This window comes from Vulpes vulpes, chromosome 13, assembly GCF_048418805.1.
Source record: "Vulpes vulpes isolate BD-2025 chromosome 13, VulVul3, whole genome shotgun sequence".
Classification (NCBI taxonomy): domain Eukaryota; kingdom Metazoa; phylum Chordata; class Mammalia; order Carnivora; family Canidae; genus Vulpes; species Vulpes vulpes.
Genome location: NC_132792.1, coordinates 142060994 through 142088654, shown reverse-complemented (window position 1 = coordinate 142088654; position 27661 = coordinate 142060994). Strand labels below are relative to the sequence as shown.

At 35.5% G+C, this 27661-nt stretch overlaps 2 protein-coding genes across 4 annotated transcripts in view; one reads left to right on the top strand and one right to left on the bottom strand.

Moving 5' to 3' along the window:
• The window catches only part of RNF2 (ring finger protein 2), a 49855-nt gene extending 35598 nt beyond the window's left edge, over positions 1-14257 (top strand). For all 3 annotated transcript variants that reach the window (XM_072733176.1, XM_072733174.1, XM_072733177.1), the window contains 6 exons: positions 1570-1658; positions 4439-4599; positions 5227-5442; positions 9621-9893; positions 10616-10787; positions 11093-14257. In XM_072733176.1, the coding sequence (XP_072589277.1) occupies positions 1572-1658; positions 4439-4599; positions 5227-5442; positions 9621-9893; positions 10616-10787; positions 11093-11194 (1011 nt within the window). In that variant the 5' untranslated portion in view covers positions 1570-1571 and the 3' untranslated portion in view covers positions 11195-14257. The remainder of the gene's footprint in view (positions 1-1569; positions 1659-4438; positions 4600-5226; positions 5443-9620; positions 9894-10615; positions 10788-11092) is intronic.
• A 9578-nt stretch (positions 14258-23835) lies between these two features.
• The window catches only part of TRMT1L (tRNA methyltransferase 1L), a 36331-nt gene continuing 32505 nt past the window's right edge, over positions 23836-27661 (bottom strand). The window contains exons 13-15 of the mRNA XM_026001199.2: positions 27359-27421; positions 25189-25315; positions 23836-25055 (exon numbers count right to left, since the gene is read on the bottom strand). Coding sequence (XP_025856984.2) covers positions 24803-25055; positions 25189-25315; positions 27359-27421 — 443 coding nt within the window. The 3' untranslated portion in view covers positions 23836-24802. The remainder of the gene's footprint in view (positions 25056-25188; positions 25316-27358; positions 27422-27661) is intronic.

The following is a 27661-nucleotide window of genomic DNA, read 5'->3' as shown; positions in this document are numbered from 1 at the left end:
TAGGTCTATCTGTGTAATACTCTCTGCATATTCAACTGCCTTGGTTCAGATAGGTAACTCATTTGGGTTTTTGTTAACAGCCCCCTCACTTGTCTACTGCTTTTTTGTTCTTCTACCTTCACTGCTGCTTGAGTTTCTGTGAAACTCTTTGATCACGTCACTTTCTTGTTTAAAACTTCCAGTAACTCCCAATTACGGTTTTCATGCCTATCTTCATACATGCTGTTCTACTTTTTCTGGAACCCTCTTTTATATTCCCATCCTGGTGTAGAAATCTCTGGTTTTTTTTAAAGCTTCCATCTCTACTGAAGCCTTTCCTGACTTCTCAAATTCCCTTATCCTCTTCTGTAATTCCATATTGTTTTTTCCATACTGCTGCTTAGAATTTATCTTGTCAAATTTTAGTTTACTTATTTTGTTTTCTAAAGATTTTATTTATTTATTCATGAGAGACAGAGAGAGGCAGAGACACAGGCAGAGGGAGAAGCAGGCTCCATGCGGGGAGCCTGATATGGGACTCCATCCCCGGTCCCCAGGATCACATCCTGGGCCGAAGGTGGCGCTAAACCATTGGGCTACCGGGGCTGCCCTGTGGTTTACTTATTTACGTGCATTTCCTTCTTTTTAGACTATGCATTCTGAAGCAAGGACCTAGAGCAGTTCTGCTTGGCTAATAATAGATACCTACTAAATATTTTAATGTCTGGAGCCCCTTTTTTTTCCTTTGCCAGAGAGGAGTTAGTTTTCTAAGACCATCTTACATGTATCGTAGATCCCATTCACCTACTCAGAGACAAGCACAGAAGTTGGCCTTAACGTTGTTAAATTTATTCCTAACTAGAGGGGAGAGACAGAACTAATATCAGGGTGATGAGGAGACCTTGAAATCACATCAGACAGTGAACAGTAGGAGGAACTAGAATATTTACCCAAAAGAAAAGAAAAATCAGGTGGGATATGATAACAGTACCCAAATATTTGAAAGGCTGTCATGCAGAAAAATGACGAGTTTTAATTGAGTGTGCCTTGAGGGGCTGTAGGATGAATAGGTAGCAGTTTTGGGTTCAGCATTAGGAAGAACTTTCTGAACATTATAAGGTGACTTAGTATATCAAGCAGGGGAGTTTTCATGAGTGGAGCTGTGAAAAAGTAGAGGCAAAATGACCAGGAGTTTAAAGTACTATAAGGTAGATTTTGTTATCTCTGGCAAGAATTGACCATATTGGAAAGTCTTAAATTTTCCTGATTTAGTTCTGATTTCATGACCATGAATTTTAGAAACATATTTATTGTTTAGGATTAAGACAGTTTTCTGTACATTCAGTAATAATTTTAGCTCTTTCTCTGTGCCACCTGTTGGGCATTCAAAGATCAGCGATAGTCTCTTGCACTCAAATAGCTTGTACTTATAAATGAAAAGATTCTTGTGCTTTTCTTTTAGTTTTTGAGGAGCCAGTATATCATTTCTATTTTGATGATTCTCAGGATTCATGATTCCAAAAAATCAGTTTTGAGATTTACTTTTCTTCCAGATTCTAAAATTGTTTTTCTTTCCTTTTTTATTCTTAGCAATGTCTCAGGCTGTGCAGACAAACGGAACTCAACCATTAAGCAAAACATGGGAACTCAGTTTATATGAATTACAACGAACACCTCAGGTAATGTAGACTAAGATAAACTCAGAGGAATATGACACATGCGGAAACTGGGATACATTTTTAGGAAATGAAAACTTGAAAGAACATAATAGTAATAATTTGTATACAGGCAGTCTTGTGTATGTTTGGTTTCTTCATTCGTTGATTCAACAAATAATTTGCATACTGTATACCAAGTCCTACACGCTAGGCACTACGTGAAGTAAATAGATGTGGTATAAATTTATGGAGTTTATAAATATTAAATGAGTTAATATCCAAAGAATTACACATTTGAGAAGTTGTGTAAAGGGAGTAAGTCCTCAGTGCTGTAATAAATAATAATGGGAGGGGCCAGTAGAGTACATTAAGAAGGTGAAGATGAGAAAGACTGTGGGAGGAGCAGGTTTGAAGGAGATAAACATGCTTAAAACTGAACTCAATTTGAGATACCTGTAAGTCAGGCAGGCAGAGATGCTAACCTAGAGGTCTGGACTAAATGTAAAATTTGGGGGGTTGTCAGCACATTTTAAGCAATGAGAGTAGAATAAGATCACCTGGACAGAGATGAGCAGAGGGGCCCAGAACTTTATCCAGAGGAGCTTCAAAGTTTAGAAAGAAAGTAATGGAAAAGAAGCTGCAGAGAAGACTGAGAAGGAACAGCCAAAGAAAAATAGGCGATGGAGAGAGAGGATCAAAATCTATGAGGAGGTGTGTTAAGAGGGAATAGTTACTGTATTCAGGACTACTGAGAGGATAAGTAAGATGAGGATTACAAAAGTGTATGTTGTATATGGCAGTGTGTGCTTATACTTCCTTACCTTGACAGGAGAAAATTCACTTGAATAGATTGTGTTATGTTGAAGGAAGAAAAAGTGAAAATGTGTAGGCAGTTTTTCAGAGAAGTTTGGTTCTGCAGAGAAGCAGAGAAATGGAGTAAAAACTGGAGGGGAACATGGAATTGGGAAGTTTTAAATTTTGTTTTTATGATGGGAGATAGAGGGCCACCAAGGACACCCCCGTGCCTCACATGGCTCTGAGATGTGCCGTTCACCTTTCATTATTCAGCAACCCCATGCAGATCTTACTCTAGGCTGATTTAGTGGAGTGCCAGAGATTGGTGAAACCTGAGAGCAAATAATAATCAGAAGGATATACTTGAAAAGGTAGGAAGGAATGTACTTTTGAAAAGAAGAGGCATATTTTCTCCTTGTAGCAAGAAAGATGATTTATAAAGATGTCATAGAAAATCAGAGAGCTCTCTCAATGAAATTGAGGTAATCTTTGGAATGTTCAGATGAAGGAAGTTACGCAGAAGTTATGCAGATAGAAGAAAAGGTGTAAAATAGTATAGAAAAAACAAGCTTGTTAAAAGAGAAACTAATTCCTGAGCAGTGTTGAACGCTCATTTGAAATTAGTGAAATTTTTAGTGATACCAGTTGGGTTGTATATTCCCCCCTTTTTTCTTCCACAGAGCTATGCACTTGCACAGGTACATACATGGAGAACTTAAGACAGTTGCCTTTATCCTGGGCTGGGATATTTCTAGGCATGTTCTAAAGAGGAAGAGGACAGACTTGGTTACTAGCTGAGTCATCATCATACTCTGAGTGATAGATTCCTCATCTGTAAAATGGAGGCTGTAATTCCTAAATCAAAAGTTTGTGTGTGTATTGAATTAAGTAAAAGAAAATACTGAAGGTGCTTTCTCTAGAGAGGTTGAAATACCATAAGACACTCAAAAATAGTGGTAGTTATTGTCAATTTAAATATATTTTACTTGAGTTCTTCAAGGACATTTTTATCTATCTTTCTGTGTCTTTCCTTGTAGGGTCCTTATTCTTTGACCCTGTAGAGGAAACACAACTATGGAGATCCAGTGGAAATAGGAAGTGTCAGTAATATATGGGAAGCCTTTTATTTTTGTCTCACCTTTCTCTTCAGTAGCTACCTACTAGATCTCTTTCCTCAACCCGTAAGAGCCAGCATTGATGTTTAGAGCTAGTATGTGCCACCTTGTGGGAAGGGTGGGTAGTGGTGAAGGAAGTAGGAGTCACTAATCTCTCTTTAGCTGACAGATGTGCTGGCATTCTAAGTTGGAACTCTAAATGCATTTTTGCACTGAAACATTTTTACAATTACAATAATACCAGTACTAGTACTATGGTTTAAATTAGTTTGTAGGTTAACTTGAGAACCTGGCCACTTTGTATAAAACTGCTTCTGTGGATCCAATAGCGGATCATCACTATTAAAAGTAGTGATGTTAAAATGAAATCCTGTTAAATTGTATGTAAATTAGAAATACTTGTATGGGAATCTTAAAATATTTAAATGGATGGCATGAAATATATAGTTATCAAAATGGTAGAATTTGTGAAGATTGAAGAAATAAAGTTATTTAGCCTTAACTTCCTCAATTTAAAGGTAAGAAACAATGTTAAATTACTAGAGTCACATTAACATGGCTAGAACTAGGACCTAAGGCATCTGATTCCAAATTCAGTGTTTTTTTTTTTTTTTAATGCCAAGCTAATTTACCATTACTTGGCTTTTAAAAACATTAATATGTTATTTTTAGCATTAAAATAAGAGCATTGATATAATACAGTGATGGGGCTTAAGGGGGGTTGGGGAAGATTATAGAAAAACAAGGTCGGGTGTGAGTTGACAGTGGTGGTGCTGGGTGATGGGTACATAGATGTTCATTTTTGTCATTTTCAGTACTTTTGTATGTTTGGACTTGTCCATAATAAAAAAAAAATAGGTAGCATTTAATTTTAAAGTGACTCTTCTATAGGAGGCAATAACGGATGGCTTGGAAATTGTGGTTTCACCTCGAAGTCTACACAGTGAATTAATGTGCCCAATTTGTTTGGATATGTTGAAAAACACCATGACTACAAAGGAGTGTTTGCATCGTTTTTGTGCAGACTGCATTATCACAGCCCTCAGAAGTGGGTATGTTGAAATGAGTTATACTAGGTACTTAATTATACCAGGATGGTACTGTATGAGGTTTGAGAAATATATTCTCTGTAAGTGTCATTTGAGAGCCTGAAAATTTTATAAAGTCTTTTAATTATTGGAGAATCTTTGTTTTGAAATAGTTGATTTTATACAGTTTCAAAGGTTTATAGCAAGAATGCTTGTTTTGAGAAAATTACAAAGCATGAAGTCCTCCATGGTTCTTCCACTTCTAAATTGTATAATACCTCTGTGTATGCTATTTTAATAAAAGAATTGATAACAAGTTAATATATATTAATGGGTAAATTTTCCTTGTAGGGCATGGATATCAGGGAAATTTATATTGGCAAGAAATAGATTTTTATTTCTAAAATGATTATATATAAATTATTGGGAAGTATTCAAATTTTTGTTTGTTGGCAAATACTGTATAGTGTCTGAAGTTCTCAAAATCTTGCTTACCCTCAAATCAGGTTTTCAAGGAAATTCAGGTTAATCAGTTTAAATTTCTGTGACTTAGTAAAGGTATTGGAATAATGATAACTATCCAGAAGTTGGATATTTTTGTTGTTAGCCCAAAGATACATTGTTTACAGTTTCTTTCCCCTCTTTATTTAGCAATAAAGAATGTCCTACCTGTCGAAAAAAGCTAGTTTCTAAAAGATCACTAAGGCCAGACCCAAACTTTGATGCACTCATCAGCAAAATTTATCCAAGTCGTGATGAGTATGAAGCTCATCAGGAGAGAGTATTGGCTAGGATCAACAAGCACAATAATCAGCAAGCGCTCAGTCACAGCATTGAGGAAGGACTGAAGATACAGGCCATGAACAGGTATGTGGGAAAGAAGGCCAGGGATGGTGGCCATTTTTCTGTATACTTTTTTAAAAATACTCTATTTATTTAACAGCCTTCACTTGGAAAGAAATAAAATGCAGTAACAAATAGTAGTTCTGCATGGTTACCTTTCCATGGAGGCATGATATATACCTCCAGGCACTAATAGGGTATTCTATTTAAAAATATTATTCTCTGTTGTACCCACTTCCCGCTCCACTTACCATTTCTTTTCTCCTCTTATTTCTATAGCAGAACTGCTTGAAAAAGTTTGTGCTCGTTGTCCCTCAGTTCTTCTCCAATTCTGTTTTGAACCCATATAAGTCATGTGTTTATCCTCTCTCCTACCTCCATACCACTTTGTCAGATTTTCCAGTGACCTCCAAATTGCAAAATCTAATTGCTGATTCTCAGACCTCATTTTCCTATCTTACTCAGCAACATTTGACACAGTTATTTCTCTTTGAATGGTTTTCTTCACTTGGCTTTCAGGAGCTGATATTCTTCTGGTTCCTTTCGTATGAATTAGCTATTCCTTAACATGTCCAATACTGAACTTTTTATTCTTACCCCCTACTTCTTTTTATTCTTTCTCATTTCAGTTGATGGCAACTTTGCCTTTGCTTTAGCCAAAAACTTTGGAAATTTTGAAAACTTTGAAACATTTCTCTTTTTTTTTTTCACATTGTATATTCCAATCTGAGAATAAATATACTTTTAACTTTTTCCATAATATATCCAGATTGGTTTAGGCCACCAGCATCTTTCTTTCATTTCAAGTATTGAAATAGCCTCCTAATTGGTCTTTCTACTTTCCATGCTTATCTTTACAAAGTCTATTCTCAGTACAGCAGCCAGAGTGATTCTGTTAAATTGAAAGTCAGGTCATGGTTCTCCTTTGCTTTGGAGTCTCTTTTATCTATCTTCACTTCATTTTCAGGTTAAAAGACCTTAATGATGGCTTCCAACACCCTGCATAAATTGGGCACTTTCTTACCTTCATTCTTGTTTCCTTTCCTAATATATTCAGGTCTCAATGAGAGGCATCATTTTCCAAAGTAGGGAATGCCAGTAAAGCTGCATCCTAGGCAAGTGTTTCTCACCTTGGCTGAACATCAGAATCACAAAAGTTTTAAAATTTTAGGTCCTCCAGTATCCTCCCAAACCAAGCAAATCAGAATCTTTGATTGAGGTCCAAGCATTGCTATTTTTAAGGTTCCAGAAGTGGTTCTGAAGATGTGCTACATTCTAACTATATTAAACTGACCTACAAACTAAACTCTGTTTAGCAAAGTAAAATAAAGCATTAAGTGTTGAATATATTTATTTTTTAAAAATCCTACATTTCTAAGAGTTTGAGGGACTTCAGTGGTGTTCATTTTTAGTTTTTGAGGACAGAGAATCCCCTTTGCAAAATATTTTATAGTCCTTTTGATTTTGCTTGAACATTTCTAGTGGTGGGAGTATCTGATAGAAGCTCCTTTTATTACAGCTTCCTTGCTGTTCTTCAGACTTCCCAGTGTGGTACTTAATATTCTCTACGGAACCCTCTTCTAGATAATCCACATATAACACTCTCACTTTCTTCAGATGTCTAAGTTCCCATCTTCCACCTCAGAACTCCATAACTATCTTACCTCCCTTATTCGTTTTTCTCCACAGTACTTCTTCTCTAACATGTAGAACAATAATATAAGCCCTTAGAGGGTAGAGACTGTCAGTATTATTGAGTCTTATAACTCCAGTGCTTAGAACCATGCTTGGCTTCGAGTAATAGAGTAATATTATATCTTGTATTAATACTAGATGTATCAAATCGTTTGTATAAATACTATAAGTAAATATTTTTGAGTGTATGAATTTTTTGAAATTCTTCCTTTATATTGAATTAAAATTAATTTCTTATGAGTATAATACTATCAAATCATTTGTGTAATACTACAAGTAAATATTTTTGAATGTGAATTCTTTTGAAGTTCTTCCTGTATATTGAATTAATTTCTTACATGTAGCAGTCTTGATCTGTCTTTGTCAAAACTTTTTTTTTTTTTTTTAAAGATTTTATTTTCATGAGAGACACACAGAGAAAGAGAGAGGCAGAGACACAGGGAGAGGGAGGAGCAGGCTCCACACAGGGAGCCTGATGTGGGACTCGATCCCGAGACCCCCACATCAAGATGCTCAACTGCTGAACCACCCAGGCGTCCCTGTCAAAATACTTATATTGGATTCTGTACTTATTTCAGATTTTACTTCTATTAGTTCTTTAAATAGTAGAGGCTAAATATTGGCATTCCTAATTACTGTTACTGTGCCTCATATGACATTCAAGTTTGGTGGTATATGTCTTAAGATGCTGCCTCTAGAATAGTATGTAGTATTACACATATGATTTGATAAGAAATTTGATTTGATTGCAAGAAAGCTATTAATCTCTGTTATAAACATTATTTTAAGAGTAATAGCTGAAATAAAGAAACCTAGCTCTGTCACCTCAGACTTTTTTGGAAAGAAGTTTGGGTAAAAATAAATACATTAAGATGAGTAACTGTGTTAATTACTTTATTAGTTAAATGAAACAACATTGCTTTTGCCTTACTTGTAGATTTTAGGAAATATTTAAATAAGGTCTTTGTATTTTCACTGTTGATTTCTTCTGTTTCATTATTTTGGCCTGTTATATATATGTATTTTAAATTGTGATTTAAAAAGATTCAATGTAAAATTGACTATCTTAACCATTTTTAAGTATACAATTCAGTATTGTAAGTACGTTCACATTATTGTACAACCAATTTCCAGAACTTTTTTCATCTTATAAAACAGAAATTCTGTACCCATTAAACAGCTCATTTCCTCTTCCTCCCCTCATCTCCTGGCAACCACCATCCTACTTTCTGTTTTTATGAATTTGGCTACTTTAAATACCTCATATAAGTGGAATCGTGACTGGCTTATTTCACTTTCTAAGACTAAGTAGACTAAATAATATTTCATTGTATCTGTTCATATCTTTTTTTTTAATATTTTATTTATTCATCAGAGACACAGAGAGAGAGAGGCAGGGGCATAGGCAGAGAGAGAAGCAGTCTCCATGCAGGAAGCCTTATGTGGGACTTGATCCTCGGACACCAGGATCACACCCTGGGCCGAAGGCAGATGCTCAACTGCTGAGCCACCCCAGTGTCCCCTGTTCATATCTTTTTTGATCATAGTTTTGTCATTTGATATATTAATGACACCTTTTTTTTTAATGATACCTTCTTAATTTTAAAACAATCTGTAGATTTCTTAAGCAATATTTTGTGTATTTTTTGTTTTTTATGGGCTATGATTTCCTTGTACTGGTAGTAAACATGTAATAGTGATACTGTGTTAGAAGTATAGGTCATTTCTGCATATTTCTTTCATATACAGATAGAGAGGGGGCCAGTGTGGCAGAATGTATATCACATCCTAGCTCTAGTTCTGGCACTTACTAGCTTATAACCATGGGGCTTTGAACTTCAGTTTCTTTGGTTTTCTCAACTATAAAATGATGATAATGTTAACTCCCTTGATTGTTTTGATGAGTAAGTCAGATCTGGACACAAAGCACCTTGCCCAGTTACTGCTTTTTTTTGTTTTGTTTTTGAGCTTGTTAGCTTCTGTATCCACGCTCTTATGATTTAGATATCAGTCTCCTTTTTCTCACTAGAATGATTTTATATTGCATTAGCAGACTTTGAGTGAGGTTGGCAGGGAGGGATTGCTTACTATTCCTCTTAAATCTTGTTTCCTCAAGAACTTCTAATCAAAGAGGCCCAGATATCTTCCCTCAGAACTTTTAAATTTTCATTTCTGAATCATGCCTTTCTTTAGATTTAAAATCTCATAACAAAAAAAGTTTATCAACATGTAAATAAAGGTTTGCCAGTAATTCCTGTAATCAACAAAGAAAATTATTAAATGAATATAAACATTTTTTTAAGTCATTCAAACATATGTGTATGAGTGTGGGTGGTTCTTTGGAAATTTCTGGGACCTGAGGGAAATAAATGTCATTATCCAACTTGGAGCAAATTCAATTATGAAGACTTTTTTAGAATTCTGAAGTTCAAATTCTGGTTCAAAATCAATGCATTGAAAAGAGCCAAATGTAAATTTCATGCAACCTCTTATTTTTCCTTCACTAGATTACAGCGAGGCAAGAAACAACAAATCGAAAATGGTAGTGGAGCAGAAGATAATGGTGACAGTTCTCACTGTAGTAATGCTTCCACGCACAGTAATCAGGAAGCAGGACCTAGTAACAAACGGACCAAAACATCTGATGATTCCGGGCTTGAGCTTGATAATAACAATGCAACAGTGGCAATTGATCCAGTAATGGATGGTGCTAGTGAAATTGAATTAGTATTCAGGCCTCATCCTACACTAATGGAAAAAGATGATAGTGCACAAACAAGGTAAGTGTGTAGGTTAGTTTCAGATGATCTGAATTCACAATACTTAATTTGGAGTTAAAAGGCAATTTTATGTAAGAAATAAGGGCAATATTTGTCATGCCAGTAATTGCCAGGGTTCTGTTGGATGTTCCAGCTGCCTAGACTATAGATTTACCTTCTTTGTCATGTGCTCCCTACCCACATTAGTGTGTATTAAAGAAATGACTCTCCTAGATAGAGGAGGATGAAGAGTCATATAAATTTAACTTGTTCAGTGGCTGACTGAATGGTATACCATGCTTTGAAAAAATTTCAAGGTTAGTGTTTCTCAGCTCTGTCTTTAAAAATCAGAAAATTGATCAATTCTTAGAAATTTGCTCGTATTTTTACTATTCCCTTTGCTGCTGTAGATGGCAGAATTCTGCTCGTTGGAGTTGAGAATGCCCCGTCTCCCCCTCGCCCTCTCAGTACTCCTTGTGTATGGTGGACTTTTGTCATTTTATATCATATTTATGGGTGGTAAGGTAGACATGTCCTTAGACAGATGGTGTGTACTTTCCCCTCTTCTGTACCTTTCAATAAAAAATGTTTAGGTAATAGAGGAATAAATTTTTGATACTATTTTGTCAGTAATTGAGACATTTACATTTTATTTAGCTTGTTAAAAATGTAATAGTTCTATAATTTGAGTATGTTTTTATCAGTAATATAGAAATTAAATTATTAATGATTTATTTTTCCAGATACATAAAGACTTCAGGTAATGCCACTGTTGATCACTTATCCAAGTATCTGGCTGTGAGGTTAGCTTTGGAAGAACTTCGAAGCAAAGGAGAATCAAACCAGATGAACCTTGATACAGCCAGTGAGAAGCAGTATACCATTTACATAGCAACAGCTAGTGGGCAGTTCACTGTGAGTATTCAAAAGAATAGGCTGTTGAAACTGGGAGCATATTCACTATCTCAGACTAGCAGGTGTTTTTTGGGGGGCCTAATTAAAATGGTTCAGGACCTTGAGACCCTGACAGAATGCGAAATTGCAAAGGGGTAGTTACCTTTTTTGATATAAAAAAAAACAATCTTTTGGTTGTCCTTTTATGAAAGTATAAGTGACAAGAAATTTTATCCTAAGGTTTAAAAAAAAATGGACTTTGATGTTTGTTTCATCTCTCTATTGTGCTTTGAGCATTTTTTTAATTCTTTCTTTTTTTGTTTTAGGTATTAAATGGCTCTTTTTCTTTGGAATTGGTCAGTGAGAAATACTGGAAAGTGAACAAACCCATGGAACTTTATTATGCACCCACAAAGGAGCACAAATGAGCTTTTACTAAAACCAAGTCTGAGAATGAACTTTTTTTATAGCCTATTTCTTTAATATTAAAGATGTAATGTCTTTACTTTTATGGACAGAATCTTGGATATGTTGTTCAGTTTTCTTTCTGAGCCAGACTCGTTTACACTATTAGAATCTTTTCCCCTTAATTTAAGATTTCCTTTTCGAAAGGGACTGCAATTATTCAGGATTTTTCTTTCCTTTTAAAAGTATATCTAAGTTGTATGTTTTCACAAAGTATGGTTCCATTTGGAGCGCCCTTTTGACCCAGGAATTTTTCATAGTTCTGTATTCTTAAGTGAAGATTCAGTTGGCTATCTTTTCCCTCCCCTCAAAAGTTTTTTAGGCCTACAGAATGTTAATATGTATTTTGACTTTTTTTCCTGGAGTCTTGTATATTTATAGTTTTCTATATAAGCTGTAGTATCTTCATGAAGACCAAGGCTCAAATTTACTGTGCTTAAAAAACAATTCTCATAGGATTATTATTTTCATGGTATTTTCTTCCATAATATCTCATTTTTTAAAAAAAGGTTCTTTATGAACTTAGTGTCCATTGTCATGCAATGTTATTTTTTTTCCATTTTTTCCCTCTAATTTTGGAATTTCTGATCCTGGGAAAGAGAAACAAAATGTCAAGTTCTTTGAGAACTTGGTTCATTTACAGATTTCACTGAAGAAAGAAAAATTAAATTGGTCTTATGTAGTCTTCAAGTGTGTATTTAAAGAGGTCTTTTTTGTATTAGCTTTACTGCCACTTCAGTTCCTTTTTTATGTGTATTTGATGTTTTTTTTCTATTAAAGTACCAGAGATATGGAGATATTTTGCACTTTAGCCTGGATGAAAGTACAAGATATGTTCAAAGCTTCCCTAATTCTTTTCTTATTGATAGCCAAGTAAGTTTCAAGAATAGCATGGCACATACACTGGCACATAAAATTGGAAAAAAAAAAAGTTTGTTTCTGTTAGGATAAGTGTGTTCAGCATTTTGGGTGGCCCTGTAAGTTTATAAATTTGGTGCTCTGCTAATCACACTCTAGAGAAGCAAGTTAATGGAGCTTCAGCCCTGCCCTAGTGAAAGATTATTCTGTAGAAGAATGTTAGCAAGTAGGGTAAAGTCATTCTACTCTTCTTAATTTAATTTTATAATGAGGGAACAGTGTTGGGCTTTTGGAACCAAGGTTTTTTGAAAACAGATTAGAAATAAGATTGACTTGTGTGTTACTTTTCATCATTGTCCTGATTCCAAGTATGTTCCAAGTTTATAATTATTAGAGTATTTACAAAGACTTGATTGCATTGAGAAATTAACTCCAAAGGGTTTTTTTGCTAGGGGTGAGTAGTCCTCCAGTACCATTTTAACTAAATAACCTGTGTAATAGTCATTGTAAATATTTCTGTCATTTTTGACAGATTGGGGCCAGCTTGGTGTTTTAAATCTTCAGCCCAATATGAAAACTTAAAGGCTCATTAAATTTTTTACCATTTTATTGAAAATATTTAAAATCTGTTTTTACAGTTTTATCAGTCATCTGTGTCATGAAATTTGAAGACCACCAAAAATCAAGGGAAATTTTGTATTCAATTCCTTTTCTGGTGTAATGTTAAGTTGTATAGATTATTAATGCATGTCCACTAAATATAACCCTGGTTTCGTGATATAACTGCTTAGATTTTATTGGTGATATTAGATTAGTGGTTGCATTAAATAACTAAATTCCCATTGTGATTAATTGAAATTTTGTCTTGAAGCAGAAAATTATTTGTGAATATAAGCTTTGTGCTTAGAGAATGTATGTGTTTCTGTCAGTATGGGAGGATGTAAACTTTCTGCATCATTAGCAAATTCATTAGATATGTAATTCTTTGCAAAGTAGAATAGGTATTTGGTAGAGCATTGAGTGTGTGGAGTGTGTGTGGGGGTTTGTGTGTGTGTGTGTGTGTGTGTGTGCCCACAAATATGTGTTTGGTGGGAGGGTACTGTTTACCATTACTTCCAACCAAGGTTTTGTAAAGTATTCTCTAAATAACTTCTGTACCCACCCTTTCAATTGAAGAACAAAAGGCTCACCAAATGAGGTAAGGGCCTTTTGGATACACTATCATTTTAAAATGCATTATGGTAAAATATACATAACCAAATTTACCATTTGAACCATTTTTACATGTACAAATCAGTGGCATTAAGTACATTCACAGTGTTATGTACATCACCACTATCTAGTTCCAAAACTTTAAATTTATCATCCCAAACACAAACTCTGGATTCATTAAACAGTAACTCCCCATTCCTCTACCTGCCTTTTATCTGCCAACCCATTTGTAACCTTTATTCTTCTTTCTCTCTTTGAAGTTGATTTAGGCACCTTTTGTAGGTGGAGTCATGTATTATTTTTCCTTTGTGTTTGTCTTATTTCATTAAGCATAATGCTTTTAAGGTTCATTCATGTTGTATGTTTATATCACATTTTGTTTATCCACTTACCTTTGGATGGACACTTTGCTATTGTGAATAATGTTACTATGAACATTTTTGTACAAGTAACTGTTTGAGTCCCTGTTTTAAATCTTTAGAATATATACCTAGAAGCAAAGTTGCTGGAATATAGGGTAATTCTATGTTTAATTTTTTGAGGAACCCCAAATAATTTTCCACAGGGGCTGTACCATTTTATATTCCCACCAGCAATGTACTAGGATTCTAATTTCTCCACATTTTCACCAACACTTGTTATTGTAGTTTTGTTTTTAATAGTTATCCTAATGAGTGTAAAGTGTTAATTCATTGTAGTTTTGATTTACATTTCCCTGATAGCTTGTGATACTAACTAAAACATCTTTTCATATGCTTGTTGGCTATTTGTATATCTTCTGTGGAAAAATGTCTATTCAAGTCTTTTAATTCAATGGTTTGTTGTTGAGTTGTAGGAATTTTTAATCTGTTATCAGATACATAATTTACAAATATTTTGTCCCATTCTGTGGGTTGCCTGTTTACTCTCTTGACAGTATCCTTTGATGCACAAAATTTTTAATTTGATGAAATCTAGTTTGCCTCTGTTGTTGTCATTGTGGCCTATGATTTTGGTGTCATATCCAAGAAAATATTACAAATCCAGTGTTAGGAAAATCTTCCTATATGCTTTCTTCTAAGAGTTTATAGTTTTAGCTCTTACATTTAGGCCTTTAATCCTTTTTGAGTTTTGTGCCTGGTGAAAGGAAAGAATTGAACTTTGTTGTTTGTTTTTGGATATCTAGTTTTCTCAGCACCATTTGTTGAAAAGACTGCTCTTTCTCCATTGCATTGTGTTGGTGGTCTTACTTGAAATTAATTGAGACCATGTATGTGAGGGTTTATTTCTGGGTTCTGTAGTCCATTGGTGTGTGTGTGTGTGTGTGTGTGTGTATGTATAGATACATACATACACACACATATACATACACCACACATATATATATGACTGTCCCTTTGCCAGTACTGTTTTTTTTCTTAATGCCAGTACTGTTTTAATTACTGTAACTTTGTTGTAAGTTTTACATTATAATCTTAAATCCTTTGAACCCTGTGAAGAAGACCACGTTTCCCTCATAAGTTTAGGAAATTGAGGTTCAGAATTCTGATTTGGATAACTTGAAATAATTGAAATGCTAGATGAGAAAAGGTGTCGTTTTAAAATACCCTCACATTTCTACTTAGGAATACTTGCTTTTCCAAAAATAAAATAGAAGCATAGTTATAAGGAAGAAATATTTGTGTGCAGTTGTTGTCACTATACAAATTACCTCCTTGAGAGGTCCTTCCTGGAGTAAGGACTCTGAAAATCTTTTCTTCCAAAGAAGAGTTGAGAGCACTGAAAAAGTTATCAAAATCCGGTTTTTCAGAACTCTGAAACTGAACTAACATCTTTCAATAATCTAAACATTTATCATTAATAAAAAACGAATTTAAATTCCATAGCATTATAGATTGCCCTCCCCCCACCCCCTAGTTCCTGGGTAGCCTTGAAAAAAGAATAGCCTTGCTACTGTGGTAGTAGTGGAAAACAGCAGCCTTGCAACACTGGAAGGGGCTTAAAGCTCCCTAAAAAGCTCATCCCAGAGTATTGTCACTGTTTGACCTCTCTGGTCCTTCACTGAATAACTCTGTTCCCAGAACTTACCTTTACATGATCTGACTCTGCCCACTGTGTGTATAGAACCTCATCTACAGTCTGTCAAAAACAGCTTCAGTTATTTAACAAAGCAGTTTCTTTTAGACAATGATACTAATTGGTACCAAAAAGAAGAAATAAAAGGCCAAGAAATGAAAACTGAGGAATGACATGCCCTTAGAGGACTTTGAAAAGCTTCAGCACATTCCTGTGAATATAGAAGGCCACATGCATGTGGCAAGGTTGTATGCATTCCCAAGGGGGAATAAAGGAAGTCACTAATAGTACCTGTAGCACCTCTGCAAGCAGGAAGTGAAGGCTAATGTGGAGTTGAAAAAAAAAAACTGCATGTTGCGGCATTGAAGGCCTACCCCAACATATTTACAGAGCACTTCAACAGGGGGAGAGAGTTATGTCATGATTTCAAGGCATTTAAGGAAATTTCTGTTTAGTCATTAACTGACATTTAAGTTAATGAAGCAGAATATAGTGGTTACACACAGCAAAGAATGCAGACTTCACAGAATTAGTCCAGAAAGGTCACTCAGCAAATTGCAAACACCGTAGACTTTGAGGAGGTAAAAGGATTCTGTTGTCCAGAGTTGCCTATATTATTTTAAATGTCTGGTTTTCAACAAAAATTTATAATACTAGGGAAGAAACAGGAAAGTGTGAGGATACTCAGATGTCGCACTTAGCTAAAAGAAAAACTAAGTTAGTTTCTAAAAATGTGTCCAAAGTGAAAGAAACCATATCTTAAAAACTAATGAGAACAGTTTTTCACCAAATAGAGAATAGCATTAAAGAGATAGAAATTATGATAAAAGAACCATACAGAAATTCTGGATTGAAAAAGTACAGTAGGATAAATTCATGTAAAAAATCTTGGAGTGCCTGGCTGGCTTAATCAGTAGAGCATGTGATTCTGGATCTTGGGTTTGTGGGGTTCAAGGCCCACATTGTGTATAGAGCTTCCTTTAAAAATTAAAGGGGCTCAACAGATTTGAACTGGTAGAAAATTCAACAACTGTGAATACAGTCCAGTTGAGATTATCCTACCAAAGAAAAAGAAATGAAGGAAAAATGGCTGCGGAGACCTGTGGGACACCATTCAGTGTATTTAACTTGCATAATGGGAGTCCTGGTAGGAGAGGAAGAAAAGGGGCTCAGCGTATTTTAAAAAATAATTGCTAAAAAATTTCAAAATTTGATGAAAAACATGAGTTTGCACATCTAAAAACCTCAACAAATGCTGAGTAAATAAGACACACTCTTGAAAGCAGCAAGAGGAAAGTAATTCATTACATACAGAGTCAAAGCTTCTTTCTCATTGAGAAGTCACAGAGGCCAGCAGGTAGATATTCAGAGTCATGAAAGAAGTCAACCAAGGGAGCACCTGGGTGGCTCTGTTGGTTAAGCGTCTGCCTTTGGTTCAGGTCATGATCCCAGGGTCCTGTGATTGTGTCCTGTATTGGGCTCCCTGCTCAGTGGGGAACCTGCTTATCCCTCTCGCTCTGCCTGTCCCTCTGCTCCTTCCCTCTCAAAAAAAAAAAAAAAAAAGTCAAGAATACCTATATGCAGCACAATTATTCCTTGGAAATGAAAGAAATTGAGATATTCCCACATAAAAAATTTGTCACGAGCATACCAGCTCTTTAAGAAGTAATAAAGGGAGTCATTTAGGCAAAAGTGAAAGGACATGAGATAGTAACATGAATCCACACAGATAAGTAGAACTGATAAAGTTAACTACATAATTAAATAAAGAAGAAGGTATAAATGTGTTAGCTTGGGTTGCTGCTAACAAAATACCATAGATTGGTTGGCTTAAACATCAGACTTTATTTCTTTCGGTTCTGGAGGCCAGGAAGTCCCAAGAACAAGGTGTGGATAAATTGGTTCCTGGAGGTGAGGGCCCTCTACCTATCTTGCAGATAGCTGCTGTCTCACCATTTCCTCACATGGATGGTAGAGGAAAGGAGAGAGATCTGGTTTCTTTCTGTTCTTAAAGGACACTAAACCTGTCATGGAGCCCCACTTTTAGGATTCCATCTAAAACAAATTACCTTCTGTAGGTCCAGCCTTCAAATACCATCACATTAGGGGTTATGGATCCTTATAATAGATTTGGGGGGGGATTCAGACCTTCAATTTTAACAGTGCTTTGTTTACACCTCTGATTGAAAACTGTATAAAGTAATAAATGTAAAACTGATGAATGCCTTAGAATGTATAAACATGTAATTTGTATGGCATACAACGTCAAGGAAGGAAGGGAGCAATATTGAAGCAAAGGTTTTCTAGACTGCTAAAATTAAGTTGGTATTAATCTGAACTAGACTTTTGAAAACTAAGATAATTGTCATCCCTAGCACAACCACTAAGAAAATCAATCCCCAAAATAGAGTAAAATCAAATGGCACGTAAGAAAATAACATTTTACACAAAAGAAGGCTGTAGTGGAGGAATAAATAAGACAAAGCAAATAGCCAACTGTCAGATGTAGATCTTGTTACCATTAAGTATGTTAGATGTTAATGGACTGAATACTCTATTAAAAGGCAGACAGATATGGCAGATTAAAAACCTGATGCAGCTATATACAGTCTACCATACTTTAGTTTCAGAGAAAAAAAATGGTTGAAAGTAACAGGATTGAACATAAAACAGTAACCAAAAGAACCAAAGTAGCTATACTAATACACAAAATGACTTTCAGACAAAAATTGTTAGAGACAAATGACATTTTATAATGATAAAAGTTCATCAGGAAAATGTGATAATTACAAACATTCAAACAACAGGACCTTACAATAACATTGACCGATGAGGCAAAAATAATTCAGCAAGGATAGTTGAAGATGTTAACCTATTCTCATAGGGGACAGTTCAGCTGGGCAGAACTCAGCAAGGAAGTAGAATACTTGAACAACACAGTGAAACCAACTAGACCTGATGTACCTATAGCAAATGTCACACAATAATAGGACACATGGAATGTTCTCTAGGGTGGACAGGTTGACATTACAGTCAGCAGCATACAGACTGGCTACAATGGAGTGGGCTTAGGAATCAATAGCAGAGGGAAATTTGACACAAATACATGGAAATTAAATGGAATTCCTGAAAAGTCAAAAGTCAGAAAAGTAAACTAGAAACTACTCTGAAGTGAATGAACATGAAGACATGACACTATCAAATTTACGGAATGGAGCTAAAGCAGTGCCTAGAGGGAAATTTATAGCTGTGGATGTGTATGTGAACAGAGAAGCTCAGTAACAACCTACCTTAAGACAATGTAAAGAGCAAACTGCAAAGCAAACAAGGACTAACAAAAAGGCAGGAACAAGTGAAATGAATAATAGAACTTTCTGTGCCATTTTGCATACTCTGGTCTAACCATCCTAGCCTTTTGGGCCCAAGTAAGTATTAGTATTAAAATTGCTTCTAGGGGATCCCTGGGTGGCTCAGAGGTTTGGCGCCTGCCTTTGCCCGTGATCCTGGGGTCCCGGGATCAAGTTCCACGTCGGGTTTCCTAGATGGAGCCTGCCTTCTCCCTCTGCCTGTGTCTCTGCCTCTCTCTGTGTGTCTCATGAATAAATAAATACAATCTTAAATAAAATTGCTTCTAGCTTTAATGATGCATTCTCATGCTTATAAAAAGAATGTCTTTTATACCACAGATGATTTACTTGATGTAAAACTATGACCTTTTTGAGTATAGCTATGCATTTCCTTCCTGTTAAATCCTCCCCTAGTTGCTGTGCTTTTGGAAATTTAAAGCTGGAAATCACAAATTTCCTTTTGTAATTTTAATTAGGAGTTGACTTCATAATTGTATAGCTCAACTGTGTTTTTTTTTTTTTTAGCGGATTGTAGCTGCACAGTTCTCTTTAGTGTTGTTTATACTAAATTTCAAATGAACCCCTTAAAATCTTAAATGATTTTTCTTCCATTGTATATTACAACATTCAATACCAATTTCCAACATTAGATGGCTTTATTAGTTTGCTAGAGCTGCTGTAACAAGTATCACAGACTGGGTGACTTAGCAGAAATTTATTTTCTCACAGTTCTGGAAGCTGGAATCCAAGATCAGAGATGGTGGGGTTTCTTTAGAGGCCTCTCTCCTTGGCTTATTGATGGCATTTTCTCTCTTTGTCTTCGCATGTTGCCGCCCCCCCCCCCCCCCCCCCCCCCCCCCCGTGCATAATCTAAGGACACTAGTCCTATTGGATTAGGGCCCATCCTCAATGACCTAATTATCCAAATTAACCTCTTTAAATACCCTGTTTCCAAATACAGTCCCATTCTGAGGTACTCAGGGTAGGAGACATGAATTTGGAGGAGACAAATACCTACTATGGGGCTAGACACAATTTAGCAGGCAATTGCTAAGATGAAAGCATACTACTCTATTATGCTAAATCTCTTAGCAAAAAATAAGATGGCTAAATTTTATTTGGTGACCAGTAATAAAAATATACTGAAGTTACTGTTCAGTTGGCAAAACATATTTGCTAAAAATGTACTTTTTCTTTTTAGTCTGTGAATTAAAATGTAGACTGCCCAGTTTAAATCTAACCCCACTAAGAGGATGCCAAAGGAATAAATTTGTTTTTTTAGTGAATAAATCTAATGTGAAAATGAGAGATTAATGGTTTGTGTAAGGACTATTTGGACCCACAGAAACTTTTCTTTACCACCAGATCATTATGCACTGGTCCAACAGGAGAGTGGCAAGAAGTTCTCTACAGAAAGAGCTGTGTGAGACCGGGGATGCTGAGCATAGTGGACAGATCCCATACTTAGCGTGAGATGATTATTCCAACATAAAGTCCCCAGAATCCTGGCTTTGTAGTTTGCAATGATTTTGCTATCAAATCAGAAAATGTTCTGGGAAAGTCTTGGTGGTAGAAAATGGAAATAAAGCTGGAAGTGCTTTCTGCATCTGCATAGATAATTATTGAGTATAAAGTATACTGGTTTAAAGGGTTTCAGATAGAAAATGTATAGTAGGCCAGTGGATAACTGTAATTTTGTAATCTGTACCAAAATTTTCTATGGGCTGCCTTTGGTCACGTTTACAAATTAAACTTCTGCTTTATGTATGTATTTACTAAAGATAGGTCACCAAGTGGCTAAAAGCAAGGGCTCTATGTAAAAACTGTAGTGCTAAATCACATGTGAATATAAGCTATTGCAATTAACATGCCACTTTCTAGGAAATGTTTTATTTGGCAAATTTTATTCTCTGGCCTACATGATCTAAAATTCTCATTCCATTTCAAATGTAGGTTGAAAAAAATAGGTTGAAGAAGTTGCAGTTTGGGAATTTCAAATACAGTTTACTTACATTTTAAAGTTAACAGTCTTACTCTTCAGAGCTAGAAAAGGGTCTTTGGGCTAGAAGAGTTGTCCTTTCTGGGTGGGGTAAGAGTGGCAGCAAAGAAAGGGATCGTATGGCTATGGAGGACATGGTGTTACGGACAAACGCACCCCCCCCCCCCCCCCCTTTAAAGACGTTCAGGTTTTGTAACCTTTTCTGGGCTTTGTGAATTCCCTAATAAGGGAAAAGTCAATCTGTATGGAGACTAAAATTGTGAGGCATTCACTGTTCAACCTGTCCTGTAGCTTTAAGGCTGAGATACTGCATAAGAAACTGTTTATCCCTATGAATTGGCTGAATTTGCTATGTTGCTGGATCTTTCAAGTGAGTAGAGACACTGGGCAGGAAACAAGTATTCTGAGAATTGGAATAAGAATTTTAGAGAGGTTTGGTTGAAGGGGTATCTTAAATCCTTAACTCCACTGAGCCTCACTTAAAATGGAAGAAACCCCTTGGATGTCTGATGCTTTGGCAGATGACCCCTTAACTTCACTTTAGGGAGTTCCTTGGTAAAAGCAGCCCATTTGCTGTATCCTTACAATCCTTTAGTGCCTGCAGGATATATTCAGAGTCCAATCCCAGCATGGGATTGGGAACAAGTACAAAGTGTGACCTGAAAAAAATGCTTTTTTGATCATATATACTAATGTGGAGAATACCTGTGTAAATAGGTTATGTTGGCTCTTGTAGGAATGTAATTTTAAATTACATTGGGTTAAATTATTGATATGAATACACTTGTACCAGAAGTTTTGGCTCCGTTTGTCAGCTTGAACAGTGGGATGTGGCTGTTTACTTGGTTGAAGGGAAAAACACAGCACTGGCTCATCTAAATTGGAAGTAAGATGCTAGAAATTCTTTGATAGAAAGGAAATCAAAGACTTAGAACGGGGAAGGTCAGAGAGGTTGTGTTATATGTGATCTCACTATATACCCCTTGAGAGCCTGGTCAACTTTTTACTTAGGCATTGGGAAATATAGTGAACAGAGAATCCTTGAAAAACTTTATGGAATGTCGATTGGCCAGGGATGCCTGTGGAAGATGCTTATGTTGAAATGGACTTCCTTATTTGATGGGCATTGCCCAGGCAGCAGTATGACAGAAACCTAATTCCCTTAACTGCTAGACCAGAAGGGTGGACATAATTTTAGTTACTGTAATAGGCGATACTGTAATAGACTGTGACAGGATGATTGATCAGTAGTCAGGGATTTTTTTGGCCTTGGCTAATTGGTCATGTGATCTAAAGGGCCAGAGCGGTCTTTGATTTATATAACTGAAAACTGTAGGTCTGATTTGAGCCACTATATTATTTTTATTATTTTAAAAAATTTAAATTCAATTAACATAATGTATTATTAGTTTCAGAGGTGGAGGTCAGTGATTCTTCAGTCTTCTACGCAATGCTCATCATATCACATGCCCATCACCTAGTTGCCCCATCCCAATCCCTCCCTCCCTCCCCTCCAGCCACCCTCAGTTTGTTTCCTATGATTAAGAGTCTCTTATGGTTTGACTCCCTGATTTTGTCTTTATTTTTTCCTTTCTTCCCCTATGACCCTGTTCTGTTTCCACATATGATCGAGATTGTATGGTAATTCTTTTTCTGATTGACTTCCTTCACTTAGCATAATATCCTATAGTTCAGTAAGATCTCACTTTTTTGATGTCTGAGTAACATTCCATTGTGTATGTGTATATATATATATATACATATTTATACACACACACACACATCTTTATGTGTATATATATATACCACATCTTTATCCATTCATGTATTGACGGACATCTGGACCCACTACATTAGTCATGATCCCTTAGCAATTCCCAGGCCTGATTTAATTCATATTCCCAGAGCACTTTGATAAAGGACCCTGCCATAATATCACAAGGATGTAATATGTATCTTCCTTCTAGCCTTCTCCAAAGTAACCTGGAGCCATTTACCAGATCAAAAATGCACTGAGTAAAGGAATTCCTAGGCCTTTCAGGACTACTAAACTGGTCTCCAGTTCTGATTTCTGTAAGTCAACATGATATATTCAGAGTGGAGTCTAACTGAACTCAAGTGATAAATGAAGTTTTAACCCAAATCCACCACACTGGCTCCTGAACCCATTTCTTAATTTCCTTCTACATTATCTCAAGTGTATGACAACATACTAGTTTCCTGATGGTAGAGTAAAAACTGGTTTCTTGTGTTAGTCAAATTTTAATGGAGGCATATAATTGATGTTATTTTTACAATGCAGTCAACATTTGTGTGTCCCAGACTACTATAGTCGTTATGGGAACAAGGTGCTAATGTAGCATTGTTTGGAATTTAAAAAATATTTCCTCTTTAGGTTGATACCTTAACAGAGTTCTTAACTACTTCCTACCATACCTTCTTTGGAAAAGTCTGCCTGTGTACATGAAATTAATATAACATATTTAACAGTAATTAATACATTTTTATATCAAATTAGGCTCCTAGCATAAAACTCAACTTTATTACTGATCAAAATATGTTATGCTGATAAGCATTTAGGAAACTTTGAGACTGATACTCAGTTTAACAATATGTATTAAATCAGATGGTCCAAGTGGTAGTTTGCTTTCTAGATTTATAGTAATTTATAAGTGTATGTAAAAAAAGATCACTAACAACTTTTTTTTCTTTTTGTGCTCATTTGTGAGTAATAACTTGAACTGGCAAGAATTATAGTTTCTTTATGGTGATTATAGAAACTAACTTGCCCTTCACCTATTCATTTTACTAAAACATGATTCTATTAATGGGAGAAAAGAAAAAACATCCTCTTAGGACTATGCTGTAATAACACAAAGAGATTTGAAAGATTTCTAATATACTGTTGACCTCACTCCCTGGATTTTTGTATGTCATGGGTGTGCTTTTTTTTCCCCTTACATAGTATATTAAGACCTTTCAGTTCTAACTCCGTCTTCTATCCCCAAAGCCAGTAATACTTGTAAAAAGTTACTTCCTCTAAGAAATATGTCAGGGTAAATAATGGATTAAGTCCTTGACACAAAAATCTAAACTTTATACCAATCCTTTTATCCAAACTCTTACATTCAAATGAAGCAAGAACAATGTTTATTAATGGAGTTTCTACTAATTTTCATAGTCATGTTAGCCTGGGCTACGTATACAAAAAAAAAAAAAAAAAAAAAAAAGCATATACACACACTGAAAACAAAACAAATTATACCCCCCCTAAAAAAAATCCTCACTTCATAAGTTCATAAGGTGACAAGTTTTACTTCTGAGAGGTAGCACAACCAAGCAAATGAATATTGTACGTGCATTAACTGAGGCACTTGAGATCACCCAGTTTAATTTACAGCAAAAACTCTCTTCAGAATTTCAGTGCTTGTGAACAGTTATAGTAGAACAATGGTCTCATTTTATTTTGACAAAATCTTACTCTGCCTTTAGTCATCTAGACCTTAACTTATAAGAAAAATGTATTTCTATCTCAGGCAAGTATTGAAATTCTCAAAAGCTAGCAAGAAGTTAAAAGATCAATGTGGAAAGAAGTAGGATTTCTTAAAATTGGGAACATTTTAGCTTCGTAATTGTGAACACAGCATTAGTTATCTGAAAGGACATTGTTCGCATTCAAGGTAATTTCATACGTGAAAGGCTTCTGGCTTCGTTTTGTGTGCTACAAACAGAAAAACAAACCTGAATCAGCTAAGTAGACATGTGATTAAGAACAGAAAGGGACGGCTTCCATAACGTACATAAAATTCCAAACACTTTGCAAGTGAATGTTTTTTGAGTTACTAAATGGTAGGGTGATCTCAGTCATAAACTTGGCTTCATATGAAATGTTTTCATTAAAATTTTAAGTTTTTTTTTACAGTAAGAAAAACCTGGAAAGCATAGCTCCCAAACTAGCTAGTTAGAAACTGCTAATTTCCTGAATGAAAACAGCACTGTTTTTTATTTTTACACCACTGAATTAAAAGAATAGAAAAAACTACAGTTGGTATAGAGAATTATTAGGCCATCTATACAGACATCTGAGTAACTCTTTCAGTTTACCATCTTCTGCAACTGCTTGGTTCTGCTTTGTCGTTCACGGACATTTCAACCTTGTCAGCTACTGTATCTTCAGATGCTGACTGGACATGGCCTTCCGACTGTCCTCCTGTATAGGTGGGGGTGCTGTACTTTAAGAGGATCGATTTAAACTGCATCAGGGGTGCGTCTGTACGAACACCCATTGGGTCAAAATGAGTTCGGCTTACTCGAAAGCCTGCTTGAGAAAGATAGCACAAAAACTTTTTTAACCTGCAGCAAGGAAAGGAAATAAAATGAGATTTTTGTCTTATTTAAATCACCATGTCATTAAAGTATGAAATATACATTTTGAAAAAAAAAAAAAAAAAGAAATATACATTTTGCCATTCATTGGCTATCTTACTTTGGCATATTCATTCCTTTAATGCTGTGTCTATGGATGTTGTAGTAGAAGGGAGGGTGTTCAGTACTGACATCAGTCTTTTGCCTTTTGGCTAAAGTTGTGATTGTTTCATTACCTTTTCTCTTTCCTGAAACACACACATATACATAATATCAGATATAAAACCTCCATAATGACCATTTTTGGCCTGATACTTCCCATCATGAAAGATTTAAATGTTGATCAGTCTGAGAATAATTTTAGAGCTACAGAACAACCCATAGAGATTAGTCTAATTCCTTTACTCTACATATTAAAAAAAGGCTCAGAGACTTTAAGTATTTTTAAACTTTAAATATTTTAAAACTTAAATTTTACCTTACTCTAAAGATTTAAGACAACTCTGTTGAAGGCGAGGGACCTGGCTGAAGTTAGTTATACAATAAAGTAAAATGATGCTCTTAAATCTAATGCTTTTTACAATGTACCATATGCCTTTCCCTATGACAGAAATTAAGTAGAAGAAAATCATTTTAGGGGATCCCTGGGTGGCGCAGCGGTTTGGCGCCTGCCTTTGGCCCAGGGCGCGATCCTGGAGACCCGGGATCGAATCCCACGTCGGGCTCCCGGGCATGGAGCCTGCTTCTCCCTCTGCCTGTGTCTCTGCCTCTCTCTCTCTCTCTGTGTGACTATCATGAATAAATAAATAAAATCTTAAAAAAAAAAAAGAAATTAAAAAAAAAAAAGAAAATCATTTTAGGTGATTTGCATGTTAGAAAATTAGTTGAAGATGCCAACTGAACATGACTATTGGAAAGAGTATATAGAGGTTATTAAAGCATATACTTTTTTTTTTTAAGATTTACTTATTCTAGAGAGAAAGAGGAAGAGAGAATCTCAAATAGACTTCATGCTGAGCACAGAACCTGGTGTGGGGGCTCCATCTCATGACCTGAGATCATGACCTGAGCTGAAACCAAGAGCCAGATGCTCAATCAACTGAGCCACTCAGGTGCCTCTAAACCACACACTATTAAAAGGAGTTGAAGTTTTCCTGTTTTTGAATATCAACAGTAAACTGCTGAGTAACGAATACAAAATTTACAGCTTGTAATTCTATTCCTCTGCTCTTTCAACCTTAATACTATCTAGTTCTTTTTACCAGTATTTAAAACACATTTAGAGTTTGTCTTTTAATAATTTTTAAAAAACGATCTGCTTGCTTGTTTTAGAGATAGCACACAACTGGGAGGGGCAGAGGGAGAGAGAATCTCAAGTGGACTTTAAGCTGAGCATAGAACCTGATGTGGGGCCTGACCTCACGACCCTGAGATCACGACTGGAGCTGAAACTAAGAGTCAGATGCTTAACTGACTGAGCCCCCTAGGCAGCCCTAAGTTGTCTTTTAAAAAGCAAAACAAAACTTTAGACATTAAGGCATGACATTATATATATATATATATATATATATATATATATATATATATATATATATATATATATTTTTTTTTTTTTTTTTTAAAGATTTATTTATTCATTTATGATAGACCTAGAGAGAGAGGCAGAGACACAGGAGGAGGGAGAAGCAGGCTCCATGCTGGGAGCCCGACGTGGGACTCGATCCCAGGACTCCAGGATTGCGCCCCGGGCCAAAGGCAGGTGCCAAACCGCTGAGCCACCTAGGGATCCCCAAAGCATGACATTATAAATCTTTAAATCCTGATAGGAATCTGCAATGCCTAATACAACCATATTTTAAAATGTACATGCACACATCTCAAATTGTAATTAAGGCCATATGGTAAATTCTTATGGCTAGAGAACAAGGTCTTCTAGTTAATTAATGGAATTGTTATAAAAATATATTGATGAGAAAATGTAAAAGAATTACAATAAATAATCTTTATAACTATCAAATATGATTTGGTTTTAGTTTATAGTTCATATGGTTCTTCAGGGTCTTAATAGTTCCTTCAAAGGGATCACTATTAGAAATGTGAACAAGTACATGTTAATAGAAATTCTGAATGATGCAAATGCCAGATAAACAAGTTTTACTATAATATATTGTCCATATAATGAAAAAGCATTTTAAAATAGGCCACCAAAGCAATCTCTTCTTCTTCTTGCCCTTCTACCATCTGCGTTTTTGCCCTGATAAATACATATTTATATCTACACACATACATACCTTGTGCAATGTAATTATCTGTTGTGGTATCATCTGTAGTTTTAATAAACACACCATATTCTTCTAAAAATAAAAACAAATGAGAATAACAAAATATTTTATAGAATGACATTAAGCAACAATTCATAGTTTAAATAAAAGCTTATTTAATTCTGTCCACACTGCTTTTATGAAATAGATGAGATTTTGTGGTAAAAACAGACTGCAAGAATTATATTTTTTTAACCCTCTAACAATAGCTACTGCTTCTAATGACTGTGAGAATACTGGAATATATAATAGGCCCACCCTTCTATCAACAGC